Source organism: Macrosteles quadrilineatus, unplaced genomic scaffold, assembly GCF_028750875.1.
Source record: "Macrosteles quadrilineatus isolate MER2022 unplaced genomic scaffold, UCM_ALF_1.0 Scaffold_14__1_contigs__length_3811126, whole genome shotgun sequence".
In the NCBI taxonomy this organism is placed as follows: domain Eukaryota; kingdom Metazoa; phylum Arthropoda; class Insecta; order Hemiptera; family Cicadellidae; genus Macrosteles; species Macrosteles quadrilineatus.
The window spans coordinates 1,455,406-1,469,879 of NW_026542607.1; the positions used below are offsets into that span (position 1 = coordinate 1,455,406).

Here is a 14,474-nt window from a genome sequence, read left to right on the forward strand (position 1 = left end):
ATTGGCTAACTACGGAACCCGCTAACCCGCTCTAGAGCCGGGTTAGCGAATTCCGTCCTCGTACGGAAGTCGCTAACTCGGTCCCTCGGCGGAACTCGCTAACTCCCAATCAGAAGCCTCGCGGGCCGTCCAATGGGAGCCAAGCACGAATATTTTTGGCCAGTGTTGCCGAAAGTGTAGTACCTATATCGTATCGGCACCATAATGTCGTATCCTACGCTTAATTAGGAGTAAGAGCAACGTAGTCGATAAAATAAATATATTTTGAAGTATGTTTAACCACAGAGAAGTTCTTATGATTATTAGGGTGGAAAATGCATTATAGTCTTACCATAGACTAACCAACACAAGTAAACTTTACATCCCATTGTAAACTTTGAAGCTCGTTTTTCGTGTCTAGTTCATGTCCGGTCACACTGATCGCTAGTGTCGACAACATTGTGTTTCTATTATTTTATAGTTAACTTCATGATTTGTTCCTTACTGTTTGGTTATATAACTAGGGGACGTGTTATTAGTTGTGATTAGAACGTTTTATTTGGTTAAACGAGGTTTTAAATTACTGAAAACAAGAAACAATTGTAAACAAAACACAACCTCTAAAGACAGTACACCGGACAGAACTAACAATACAACTGTCTTCAGATCATCCATAAGGATGAGAAATGTACTAAAATAAGGGAGTATGTTTTATATGTGGGTTTCTTACTTAAATAGTAGCTTATTGGTATGAAAAAGATAAAAATGCACATTTAATTTGGATCTATTACATGTTATGAAATATCTATTTTCGTAGTCCGCCATTTGTTTCTTTTATTCGAATAAATACCATTTTGTGAACTTCTGCAAATAAAATTTTTGAGTTCATATTTTATATACTGGGCTTGTAGTAACCTTAAATCATAAATCATAATAAAATTTACACGTTAAACGTCATTACAGAATTACATTGTAGTGGTTATGTATTTTTAAATAGAGCTATTGAATTTAAATAAATATTTATCAATACTGTACATTATAAAGTGGTAGGCCTAATGTATTAATGGATTGCATTAAAAGTTAGTCTATGCATAAATACAACTTGTAAATTTCTTTTATCGTAGGCTATTAGTGTAGAACCCGGGTCATCCTCTTAATTTTGTTGAACTAATATTAATTTTACATCTTTCAGTAGGCTTACTTTTTAAAAGTCTGGAGTTTTTTTCCAGGCTGATTCTATCTTATCCAAAAACAAAGCTATTGTCTATTGTGTAGCTCAGTACTGGGGAACGGTGAACCGAGCAATGGCTTGGTATAGTTTATATCGTTTGTGAAAGCAATATAAAGGAAACCCAACACTCAAATCAGGAAAATCCGTCAATTAGTTTATTAAAAATCGTGAATTAAAATAACCCTGTCACGTTTTATTATATGAATATTATATCTTCTCCTATTTTTTACTAGTGGTGCTTAGGTGTACAATCTAAAAACTGTTTTAAAACATGTAACATTATTGCTAAAAAATTCAACACATTTTAGAATTAGGCAACTATTTACTAGTAGGCCTACAATGCTTTGGTTCAAACTATTAGGCCTAGATAAAAACTTAGTCTATGTCATCATATTTGTACACGTAAGTTGGACGGTTCAATGACGAACATTTAATTTAAAATCTATGAATTAATTGAAAGTTACGATGGTTGATGACTGTATTAATTAATGGTTTTGGTTTATTACGACATTACAATTAAATCTGTTTTCCGTGTTTAAGAACTTGCGTGTATTTTAGCTTATTTTCGTAGAGGTTTAATTATTTATTACCAATTAAACTAAATTTTGAATATTTTTCATATTCTATTATTTTCTTTTATACTGATGGCATTTATATTTAAGATCGAAATCATAAACATTTAACTGGCCATTGTACAGTTTAATAAAAAACACTTTTTCATGATTTTTTAATTGTCTTTTAATTACTTTGGGCTAGTTATCTGTTAAAAGTGGAATTGATAACAAAAAAAATAACATTTACTGTATCTTTATAGACACTGACATTTTGAAATACGGCAGTGTACGATTATTTTGTCGTACAAGGTTGGCAACGCTCCGAGCAGTGGGCGCGGCCGGGTTAGCGACTTCCAGAGTTAGCGAATTCCGCCGCGAGACAAAATCGAGTTAGCGGGTTCCGGAGTTAGCCAATTCCTGACTGAGACGGTTAGCCAGTTCCAGAGTTAGCCAGTTCCGCCACACGACCGAGTTAGCGAGTTCCTGAGTTAGCCAATTCCTACGTCTCATTAAAACAACTATTTATTTATAGTTGAACTATTTGAAAGGGATTCATACTACAGTATTTGTAGCTGAACGATGCAGAGAAGAGAATATACATATATAACATACAATAGTACTTGTAGTTTGGTTTTATGATTCGATAAGCGATTTAGAAGCCTAATTTCTTTCAGTTTTTATTGCAAAATGAACATTTTACCTGTATTTTTTTGTAACCTTATTGAGGTAAGTAAAAAGTTTTGGTTTCCAGATTTTAAATTTCTAACCATCTTTAAACTCTAGCTTGACCAAGAGGGGATATGTACTCTAGAATTTGTAGCTAAACCATCAAGTGCGGATTTCTACTGTAGTATTTGTAGCCGAGCCATTTAAGGAGGATGTTTAAAATAGTATCTACAGCTGAGCCATTTGCTCTACAGTATTACAGTACCTGTGTTTGTAGGTGTGCGCCGCACAGTGCTCCTCATTGTTGTTGTCCTCGCCCGGCCCAACTCTAGAGGCTATCGAGGAGGTTGTGTCTTTGACAACTCGTAAGCCGCAGAGTCGTGCCCGAGACTTCCTCCCCACCCGGCTGATCCCCCCTCCCCCACAACCACCTCGACGACCTTCTCTGAGGAGCTTCAAACTGCCTGACATCTTATTCGGTTGAACACCTTCGTCCTACACTTCTTTATGATGTGGCTTAACCATTTTTATCGAGGATGTTGTAAGATAACTTTGTTTGAAGTTAACAAAGTTTTATTTGTTGAACATGAAGTTCTGGAGTGTTACAAATCAATAGTAGCAAAGGAAAAAATATTTGATCATTTTTGTTTAGGGTTTTATGTAAAATTTATTTTATTTAAAACTCTTACTTTGTTCAGCTAAACAATTATGAGGTTTAAAAAGTATTTTTTATTCTCGGAACAGAATAAACAATCTGAATTTCGAAACCAAACCAAAACTGTACAGGATGGTTTTAGGTTAGGTAAAAATCTGGTGAAACCTAGGTTCTTTATTGTTTGAAAAAAGCTGCTTGACAGCTTCCTTGGATATTATGTTATCCTTCCAAGTTTTTTATAACAAATACTCCATTTACAAACTTATTTAAAATGTTCTCAACAAATTTGAAGAAATTTTCCTTTTAGGAAAATAATTTTAATTTAAAAAGTTTTCTCACACATTTGTGAAATGTGTTTAATGGTATAGTATGTATTTATAAAACTGGACTCAAAAAACATTTATACATTGAAATAGTTGTTTAACCTTTAAAAGAATTTGTAAGTATGTCATTTGTTTTTTGTTAACATTTAGTGTTTATTTGTAGGCTACCTCATGTCTCAATGTAAGGGCTGATACGGCTGATAATGCATAATATTTGTGAAAGACATATAAGATACAAGTGATTTTAGGGTTCCCAAATGAGACGTTAGTGTATATAAACAAAGCATTAGTTGTTTGTTACCATTTTAGGTACCTTTTATTCTTGTGTTTTATCCTTAGTTAGTCCAATTAGGGATGACTGTATATAAATGAATAACCCTTGAAAAGTAGTCAATTTGAATTCTAAAGAGCTCAATTAGATTAGTGATGAATTTATTTGAGTTAGTAATTTCACAGTGGATTGTAAACTAATCATATAGGTACTTAGTGCATTAATTTTAAGTTTTGACTTTTCATCGAAAGTATTTAATATGAGAAATAGCCGTTGCTTGAAAACAGCTATATTATGTGCCAATTGTCTTATTTCTATTATTTGATCAATCACTTTTAATAATTTGTAATATTGTTTTACTACCTATAGAAAATTGTATTATAAAATATTGTATATATTCTTATAAGATAAAAAGATTAAGTTTTTAAAGTTTTTTGTTTGTTGACCCCAAACTAAATTGTATTGTCTTTGTATTGTGTAGTGTATTTTCACTGGTCTTCCAACCCCTGTTAAGGAAGTAAAAAAAGAGAAAATATAGAATGTCATATATATAAAACACAACACTAGCTGGCCCAACAGACGTCGTCCTGTCCTATTGTGGTTTTATGTCAAATGCTAATGCTCATTCATTTTCAAGATGAGCTCGTTCGCATTGCTCAATCACGTCCTGGTTGAAGTTTGATTGCTACGCTTACCCTCGTTAAGGTTGGAGCTCATTCGCTGCGCTCACTTGCCTTCAGGTTTAGCTCGTTCGCTACGCTAACTCACCTCCAGGTTAAAGTTTGTTCGCTACGCTCACTCACCTTTTGGTTGCAAATTAGCGGTTGTTATAAATTTTTAAAAATAATAGTGCTGCATCCTGTTGGTAAATCTATTAACTTTTTAATGCTATTGAACATCACAGAATCAAATTGTTTAGTTGAACCAGCTGTTAAGATTCTTTAATTCCATTTAAATATAAGTACTCATAAGGTTAACATGGGGAAACTCCAGAGCCACTGGGGTGGAGCCGATTGGACGGATCACGAAATTGATGGTGTATAAACCTAATCCATGAAATTCTACCCTTATGTACCAAGTTTCGTGGCAATCGGTCCAACAGTGTCCTAGCTCATAACGTTTAATCAAACATACAAACTTACTCTTTTAAGTAGATGGGAGATCAACGAGGCTGCTCCAAGGAATTCGTTTTCTTAAGACTTACCGTACTCTACAGACTGCTTTTGACCTGCTGAAAAACTGTCCCTAACCATATCTTTAAACTCTTTAAACTTAGTATATTTTCAGTATCTTAATCATGTTTATTTTTATCTTGCTTTAACTCTTCTTTTGACATGAACATCCAAATGTTTTTGGGTTTCTGATTCAAAGTGCAATTCACGTAAGAATTCATTCATTCTACCAACTACTAGAGTCCTTCATTGCTTAATTTAGGTGGGTCTCTCTCACAGACAGGTCAACTTCTCATATGGTAACACACCAGACCTGACTGAGATGAATTGTAGGCCTAACTCTATATTTACAGTGCTATCTCTTAGTTGGAGAGGCAAAACCTTAAGACTGGCCATAGATCAGTTGTACAGTTCTTTTCGCGAGTAAAATACCAGCTGGCAGTATGTTTAACAACATTGCGTCACCTGGGCGGTGAGCACTTTTTCCTATCGCCGCACCAAGGGTATAGATATCATTACGATATCATCCTTAATCGTACCGACGACAACTCGATTGTCTATTGCACAGCTGACACCAGCAAAGAAGAGAACGTAGTGTAAATACAAATAAATTTGTTTAATGGTTGAAAAATTATTTTGATATGACAAACCGATATTATCTTTCCTAGCACTAGGGAAATGTGTTCCCCAAACTAAGCCTGCCAGCTGTTCAGCTGTCTGCCTGCGCACTAGCATCTTTTTGTTTGGTTTTTCACTCGCGAAACGAAGTGTAACTGACAACCAAAAGTGTAATTGTCATAAACTTGACTCACAAGCTGCCAGCACATTTCAGTTATACCTGTAGATTTTGACTGTTTTGCTGATTTGTATTCATATAGTGAATTTCAAGTGGGTTTGGCTGTAGTCTTCCATCTGATAGTTGGAGCTCAAAGGAATAAATAAAAAAATTAACCATCAGCTTGAAGCATATTCGGGTAAGTTTGATAGTTAAATATAGTTATGTAACATTACTGATTTCATGTGTGAACAATCTCTTTCATCATCAAAGAGTCATTTACTTCAAGCTTTGACTATTAAAAAAATATTTAAAGTTTTTAATCAAAATGGATATAGCTGAAGTGAGCCATTGACATAAATTACTGATTTCAGTTGCATAATAGCATTTTTAACCTAGTAAAACTAATAGGACGACTTATTATAATTTATATTATCTTCAAGTCATGTCAACTATCCCAGTAAAAAATAAGGTAGAAAATAGAATTATAGACACCAGCGCAATATGTGTCTGGCTCACTCAACTTCATCCTTTTTTAATATTAAATTGGTGACAGCTTGTCAATATAGATGTCTTATTTCAGCAGCTAAAATAGTCAATACTACAAGTTTAAAAACGTTATTTGAATTTTAGAAGATGAAAAATATTTTTTTAACATGAAATTCATGTCAACATACTCAAACGTTACTCAGACATCAAGTTCACACATAAAGACCCAGGGTAAAAAAATGTATAATATACAGTATAATAAAAAATTGATGTAGTCATCCTGTCAAAAACAGAAATGACATAGAGGAGCTAACCAGACTGTATATAAAACAGAGAAAATCGGCCTAAAAGTTAATGATGAGAGGACAAAATCCATGCACTTCACAAGACAGCCAAATGAAATTAGATAAAATAAAATTATTATAGATGGACATCATTTTGAAGTTTTTGAACAAAATTTAAATATCTAGGGGTAATTATATCAAGCAGTAATAGTGAAGAAATGGAAACAAACTATAGGATTGCTCAGGCCAATAAATGCATGTACACTTAAAAGAAATTTGAAATTTTTGACTTCAAAGATTCTCTCGCATAGAACAAAAATAAAAATATATCATACTGAAATTTGACCAGTATTAACTTACAAAGCTGAAACTTGAATTTTAAACAAAGAAGAAAAACACAAAGTGATTGTTTTTGAAAACAAAATTTTAAGAATGATATATAGCCCAACACAAGAAAATGGAGAATGGAGAAAAAGGCATAATAGGGAGATGAGGGAGGAATATGTATAATGATTATGATGTAAATAGCACACGTGAAAGCAAGGAGAATACGGGGCAATACGGAGAAAACTGAGTTTACTATTAAAAGAAGCAAGAATAGGAAAGCCAGAAGGGAACCGACCATTAGGAAGGCCCAAGAAGAGATGGTGGGATAGTGTCTCCAAGGACGTCAGAGAAGTGGGGGCAGCAGTTAAAGAGGCAGAAGATAGGAGAGCAGTTGTTGGTGCGTGTGGCCAAATCCCATCTTGGGCATAAATGGCCATTGGAGTGAGTGAGGATTTAAATAGAGAAATCTACACTCGAATCACAGAATCAAAAGCCATTTGTGTCAGTCACAAAACACTTATTAGCAAAGGAGCAATATCAAATTATCAAATTTAATCTATTTAGGCTACTTCCATCACTGCCATGTTTTTGCGATTCTTTAAAAATACACTATAGAGTTTTAAGTGGGTACTCCTAGGTAGTAAACAACACACGTTCAAATTACATCTTTATTCTTTTACAAAAAAACATCATTTACAACAAATAATTTAAGCTTACAAACAAATTTAAACATGATAAACTATGGATAAATAATAACACATGACCAAATTTAAAAACAGACACCAAAGTTTAAGGTTAAACACACGCAAACAAACAGGTTAAAGATACCAAACAAACAGGTTAAAGATACCAAACAAACAGGTTAAAGATACCAAACAAACAGGTTAAAGATACCAAACAAACAGGTTAAAGATACCAAACAAACAGCCTCGGATACCATGCAATTTTTCACAAACACATGCAGGTAAATCGGAAAACAATTACCGTAACTCCATTCCACAACCAATGATTGGAAGGGATAAGGAAGGAATATTAACAGATTGGTCAATTTTTGCCCTCAGACTATATGACTATCCACTGATTTTTAATTCCTTGAACTAATCAAAAATAAGAAAGATGTATTTCTAAACTATTTTGATAAAAGAACTAAAAAGTATCCTTGCACATTGAAAGTATGCATAAAGTAGTTAAAAATAAGCTAAAAGAAACGGGTGGATATTTACAATAAATAGCAGATCAAGATTAGATAAGAATAACATAAATAAATATAAAATAGAATACAGTGAAGTTTAAGAGTATTTACAATTAAAATGGAAATAGTTTAAGTTAAAACTTACTAATCGGACTGCCCAAGTCTCATATTAGATTATTTAAATTAATAATTAAATAAAAATATAACAATATTAATGTGTGCCGTGGCTTAATATTTAAATTTCAGGTTAACATAAATTATACATTGCATGTAAACATAGGTACCTGGTTTTGAATTAACTAGACTAGTTTTACCTTATCCCTTTTTTCTATCATTAGTGCAGGAATGTTTGGAAGGGAAGCGTTATTATTAACTTTTTATAACATTACTTTATAAAATGCAGATGAATATTTACAGAATAAAAGTACACAGTAATTTTGTTAGCACCGTATTTATAATTTGATTATTCAATGTAAAATTAACAAAATGTTTATGATAACCAATCCATCCCAAGTTAATATTAAGTTAAATTGGGAAAGCTTTTAAGTAAAAATCTAAAAATGTAATTTACACTGTAACTGTACTAGTTCTAGATATGGTACAAAATTAGCAAGGAAATTGACAAATTTGGTGTTTGAAATTTTGGCTAAGAAATTGTAAGAAATTTAATAGTCAATTAGTTTATACTTGATTTTATAGAGTGAGAAAAAATATTTCTCTGGAGTTTGTGACTGACTCATAGGATAAGACATGTTCTCTTCAAAACATTCCCACAGTATACTATTAAAAAGAATAAGGTAGACCAGCCTTAGAAGTAATGTTAAAGTTCTACATAATTGGAAGGCGGTTTTCAGAGGGTAAGGAGACACTGGAGGGTTTGGTTTTCAATAAATTATCTGAAATAAAAGAGAAACAAGGAGGGATAAGTGGCAAGAAAGGTAAAAGACACAAATGTGCAGTTTTACACATGCAGCAAGCAGTAGTGGTCAAGTTGTAGAGGAAGTGTAAATAACTTCTCGGTCAGCATTGAACATAAAAATACACAAAAATACAGAAAACAAACACACAACAAATAACAGATAAAATATACAGAAAGTAAATAAAAATATGTCTAAAATATTTTATAAATATTTAAGCATGTTTAGCCTCTGGATCACGTAATTTACTAATAAAAGGTTAAATCCCTTTAGTACTGTCTGTGATCCTGGAATTTAGGTCAGCGACCCAGGTTTCGAACCTTAAGGTTCATTTTCAAGCAGGTACCAGAGTTAAAAACACATAATCCTCTTCATAACTGTGGAGAGTCGTTATAACACACAAGACACAAACACGAAAACATTAAACATTGAACAAAATTGGCCAATTATAATACTGGTACGGTAGCGTGCGTGGTGTAGCCGGCAAAAGATGAGTCATGACTGGGCACGCGTACGCGTCGATGTCGGAGCGTGACGTATGTGCCCCCTCCCACTCCCGTTCATTTACGGCTACTTCAATCAAAAATAAACTACAAGAAAACAACGCAGTTATCACCAAAGCAGATAAAGGGAATTGTATTGTTATCTTAAACAAGGATGATTATGTCAACAAAGTCCACAACTTCATTAACGATAACAACATTGAACTTTTAAGCCATGACCCAACTTCCTCGTTTTCAAAGGACATAAACAAAATTATTTCTCTCAGCACCAACCTTTTAACTGCAGACGAAATTAAATACTTAAAAGTTACAAAACCACAAGCACCAATTTTACGTGGTTTGCCGAAGATCCATAAGACTAATATCCCGATCAGGCCTTTAGTTAACTTCACCCCTTCACCCGCTTATAAAATAGCTAAGACTCTCGACAAAATCATTCGTAGAGAAACTAAGTTAGAGAATAGCTATTCCATTAAAAACACCTTAGAGTTGGTCGACAAGTTATCAAAAATCAATTACAACCCACGATACAACATGGCCTCATTTGACATTGTTAACTTGTTCACTAATGTTCCAATCAACGAAACAATAAATATTCTAAGGAATAATCTTGATAAAAACTCCACATTATCAGATCACGCTAAAGAAGAATTGTTAATCTTAACCGAAGCAGTATTAAAACAGAACTATTTTATGTTTGATAATGAATATTATACATCCAGAACGAAGGCATGGCCATGGGATCTCCTTTGTCCAGTGTACTAACTGAGCTATTTTTAAACAAAATCGAAGTAGAACACCTATGGTCTGATAAGGACCGCCAGAAAGATAAGATAATATTCTATTGCCGCTACGTCGATGACACGTTCCTTCTCTTTAATGGTAACATAAGACAGCTTAATATCCTCAACTCATATCTCAATTCCATCCACAAGAATTTAAAGTTTACTTTAGAGGAAGAGAACAACAACAAGCTTAATTTCCTGGACGTAACAATAACTAAACATCCCAACAATTTCACTTTCAATATTTACAGGAAACCAACCACAACTGACCAAACGATCCATTCTTCATCTCATCACCCGTACAGTCACAAAATGGCTGCATACAATAGCTTTGTTCACAGACTTATTTCTCTACCTCTTAATGAAGATAGTTATAACGAGGAACTTAACATCATAAAACACATAGCAGTATCTAATGGATATAAAAGTTCCATCATAGACAAAATAGTAATTAAACATAAAAATGAAAGCAGACCTAAGGTGTCAAAAGATAAGCAGAAATACGTTTCCACTGAATATGGCACAGTATTGAACAATAGCCTTAAATCTGAAATGACTAAGAACAATTTTAAAATGTCATTTAAAAGGTCAAATAAATTATCTCATCGCCTAAAACCACGAATTGTACAAAACACTGCTAATTTTGATAAGACAGGAATATATCAAATTAAATGCAATGACTGTCCCAGCTACTACATTGGACAAACAGCTCGTTCGTTTACACAAAGATTCAAAGAACACCTGCCTAAAAAATCTACCAAATCTGCATTCGCAAACCATCTGATTGACACAAACCATAATTACACCGACATCGATACCAATCTGGACATATTGCATTACTGCAGAAAAGGCAAGCATATGAACACCATCGAAGAGTTTGAAATATACCGATCATCCAAAAACAGTCCTACCCATTTGCTCAATGAAAAATTATCCTTCGAGTCAAATTTAATTTACAACACTGCAATAGATATGATAGATGGCAGTGTCAGTGTAAGGCGAGGATCTGACAAAGACAACGGGAGTGGGAGGGGGCACATACGTCACGCTCCGACATCGACGCGTACGCGTGCCCAGTCATGACTCATCTTTTGCCGGCTACACCACGCACGCTACCATACCAGTATTATAATTGGCCAATTTTGTTTAATGTTTAATGTTTTCGTGTTCGTGTCTTGTGTGTTATAACGACTCTCCACAGTTATGAAGAGGATTATGTGTTTTTAACTATGGTACCTGCTTGAAAATGAACCTTTAGGTTCGAAACCTGGGTCGCTGACCTAAATTCCAGGATCACAGACAGTACTACAGGTATTTAACCTTTTATTAATAAATATTTAGACTTCTACTGTTTAACGGGTCGGTAAATACTGACGTCGAGTCAGGAGATGAGCCCTGCGCCCTGGCCTACCTTGCGTATGAAGGCGCTACTGCGCTATTAGCCGTCAGATGACCCTGACGTTAGCGAATACGTTTGTGCGTGCAAGTAACATTTTAATTTAAATGTATAAGTGTCAACCTATTGTGTTAATAGTGTACAGGGTTAATTATTCCGTTAATTATTCCGTTAATTATTGATATTTCAGCAATTTCAAATGTGTGTTTTTTTTAAATTTAAATATGTAAAGTGTATTTTTACATTTACAGAACCATATTATTAATTGGTTAATAGGCCTATACATCAAAACAGAAAATTATAATGAATGTTTATGTTACCGGTTTTGGTTTCATATTTATTTGATTTACGTTTTTATTTAAACAATTATTCTAACTACTCATATTATTGATATTTCAGCAATTTCAAATGTGTGTTTTTTTTAAATTTAAATATGTAAAGTGTATTTTTACATTTACAAAACCATATTATTAATTGGTTAATAGGCCTATACATCAAAACAGAAAATTATAATGAATGTTTATGTTACCGGTTTTGGTTTCATATTTATTTGATTTACGTTTTTATTTAAACAATTATTCTAACTACTCATATTCGATAGATTAATACCACTGTTTTAGTACGGTAGTCTACAAACTAAAACACAATGAAAACTGTAAGTTACACAATTTTTATTTACACGAAAACACACATGAACATGATGTGTATTGTTACGAATTAATTACTTACAATTTACATTAATGGAAGAGGTTGTGCCAAGTCCATGTCCTCGTTGTCTTCAGAACCACTATCGTTGTTACCATCCACAGAGCTGGACGAAGATTCGTCACTTTCCTCCCCAAGATGTATGATCATCTCGTCCACAGCTTCTTCCATCAAGCCATCCTTGGCCCAGTAGTCCTTCTCAATATTGATGACATGGTGACAAAAGTTTTTCCATGTGGCATTACTGACGCTATCCAAAGCTTCGATGGCAAGTTCTTGCAGAGAACTTAGTGACATGTTTCCTGATGTATTTCTGGATCTTACATGGTGCTTAACCTTCGACCAGACGAACTCAATAGCATTAAGATCGCACATGTAGGGTGGAAGCCGTACTACTGTGTGTCCGAATTCTGTCAGGAGTTTGTCTATTTTAAATATTTTTTGTGGAGGTTTCAAACGTTGAATTGCTTCTAACAAATCTGATTTTCTGGTGGACTTCTCATCGTAGTTTTCACCATGCCTTTGGAGCCATTCAAGCATTGTTCTTTTAGTGGCCGATTTTGTTGGCACTTTGTCTTCTTGCTCCCCATGATATGGAGCATTGTCAATTACCAGTACGGAATGTTCAGGTAAGTTTGGAATAACTTGATTCCGTATCCATTTATCAAAATTATTGGCGTTCATCTGACCGTGGTAATCACCAGTGGTACTGTTAGCTTTGTAAATCAGTCTTCCTCCAGTTAAAAATCCATCCTCAGAGCCTATATCAACAATAATAAGTCTATTAGATGAATTCATGTCAGACAGCACTCCATCAATCTCATCATTTTGCCAACATTTTTTAAACGTCAAGTTTCCATCCACCCACGTCTCGTCCAGATAAAAGATTTTACGGCCATTCTCCCTGAATTTTTTTATTTCACGTAAATATTTACATCTCCAGTTTACAATATCGTTTCTCTCTATCAAAACCTTCCTCCTGGACTTGCATTTTTTCCACCTGAACCCCATTTCTTTCAGGACACGGCGTAAAGTCCAATCACTCCATCCAAAATTTATCCTTTCTTTTAAAATTGGCAAAATCTTTTTGCAAGTTGGAACCACTTTTTTCTGGACATAAAACTCTCTGATTACATCCAGAATGACACGTCTATCAAAACCATCAATAGTAGCGTTGCGGTGATCAGGTCTTTTTCTTTTTTTTCCAGGGGTACTCAATTTTGAATCAGGTGTCAGCTTCCCTTCCTTTCTGATTCGTTTCACAGTAGCTTGAGAAACTTTGCAGTAATTTGCAGCCCGCTCCGTAGCCTTTGAAATAGGAAACAACAAAGATTTGTCCTTCGCTTCCTGATCACAACACTGGATAACTCCACGAATCACTTCGCGTTCACTACTGTGCACGGTTGAACCATGACTTCTCGTGTTATGCATTTTTAACTACTCGAAAAATAACCACAGACGTAATAACCACTCCGCACTCATAAATGAAGGTTGGAACTAAACTAACTAAAAATATTAGGGATGGGGGTAAGAGAGGAAGGATGACTCATAGGACGAGTCCAAGTTCAAGGTGAGACAGCGTCGAGTAAAACCACCGTGCAAGTGGTGCATTGCAACTGTACACCACTGACCGTTGTAAAGTAACAAAACAATAGAGAAGTCAATTCACCCAATACATAGTTTTTTTACTGAGTAACGACTTCAAACCTTCTTTCTAAATAACAATGGTATGGTATTCTAATGATATTACAAAATTATATTTCTTTATTAACTAACTATACAACAGTTATATTTGAAACTACTCGTTTGTAAGAAAAAAAAATAATATATGCTAATTTTTGGTGTACTTTATTTAAGATATTAAATTAAAACACTAGCAAATACATTACGCATATTTTCAATTCAAATTAAAGTGTTTAAATATGTTTTATAACTTATTTTAAAGAATAACACACACTCCCTTTGATATAATGTCTATGTGAGATTCCAAACACTATCTTTGCCTATCTATAAAATTCCTAAAAGAGAAAATAATAATTTTCTCTAAGATTTATCAAATAAATAGTCCATTATTTTAAATATTAGATATAAAGTTAATTATTTAACTTCACTGTTATTAACAGTTATTTCAGTTGAACAGTTTTAGTAGTTTAGTTGTTCAAAGTATTCAAATTGAAGTAAAGACCAACATGAAGAGAAATATAGTTGTATACAGTCCGATTAAAAACTATAAATACCTAAGAAAATGTA

General features: G+C 33.8%; 3 protein-coding genes across 4 annotated transcripts in view; 1 reads left to right on the plus strand and 2 right to left on the minus strand.

Annotated features, from left to right (window-relative positions):
- Nucleotides 1-4,071, plus strand: part of LOC129004994 (uncharacterized) — a 76,367-nt gene extending 72,296 nt beyond the window's left edge. For both annotated transcript variants that reach the window (XM_054433730.1, XM_054433729.1), the window contains exon 28: nucleotides 2,708-4,071. In XM_054433730.1, coding sequence (XP_054289705.1) covers nucleotides 2,708-2,914 — 207 coding nt within the window. In that variant the 3' untranslated portion in view covers nucleotides 2,915-4,071. The remainder of the gene's footprint in view (nucleotides 1-2,707) is intronic.
- A 4,576-nt stretch (nucleotides 4,072-8,647) lies between these two features.
- LOC129005003 (uncharacterized) overlaps nucleotides 8,648-14,474 on the minus strand; it is a 28,881-nt gene continuing 23,054 nt past the window's right edge. The window contains exon 13 of the mRNA XM_054433750.1: nucleotides 8,648-8,814. The gene's annotated coding sequence lies outside the window, so the exon portion shown is untranslated. The remainder of the gene's footprint in view (nucleotides 8,815-14,474) is intronic.
- LOC129005018 (uncharacterized) lies at nucleotides 12,252-13,655 on the minus strand. Its single transcript, XM_054433766.1, has one exon. It carries the CDS (start codon nucleotides 13,653-13,655, stop codon nucleotides 12,252-12,254), a length of 1,404 nt encoding a protein of 467 aa, XP_054289741.1.

Excerpts from the sequence above, each read along its gene's own strand:
- LOC129005018 (XM_054433766.1), bottom strand. The coding sequence starts at position 13,655 with ATGCATAACACGAGAAGTCATGGTTCAACCGTGCACAGTAGTGAACGC.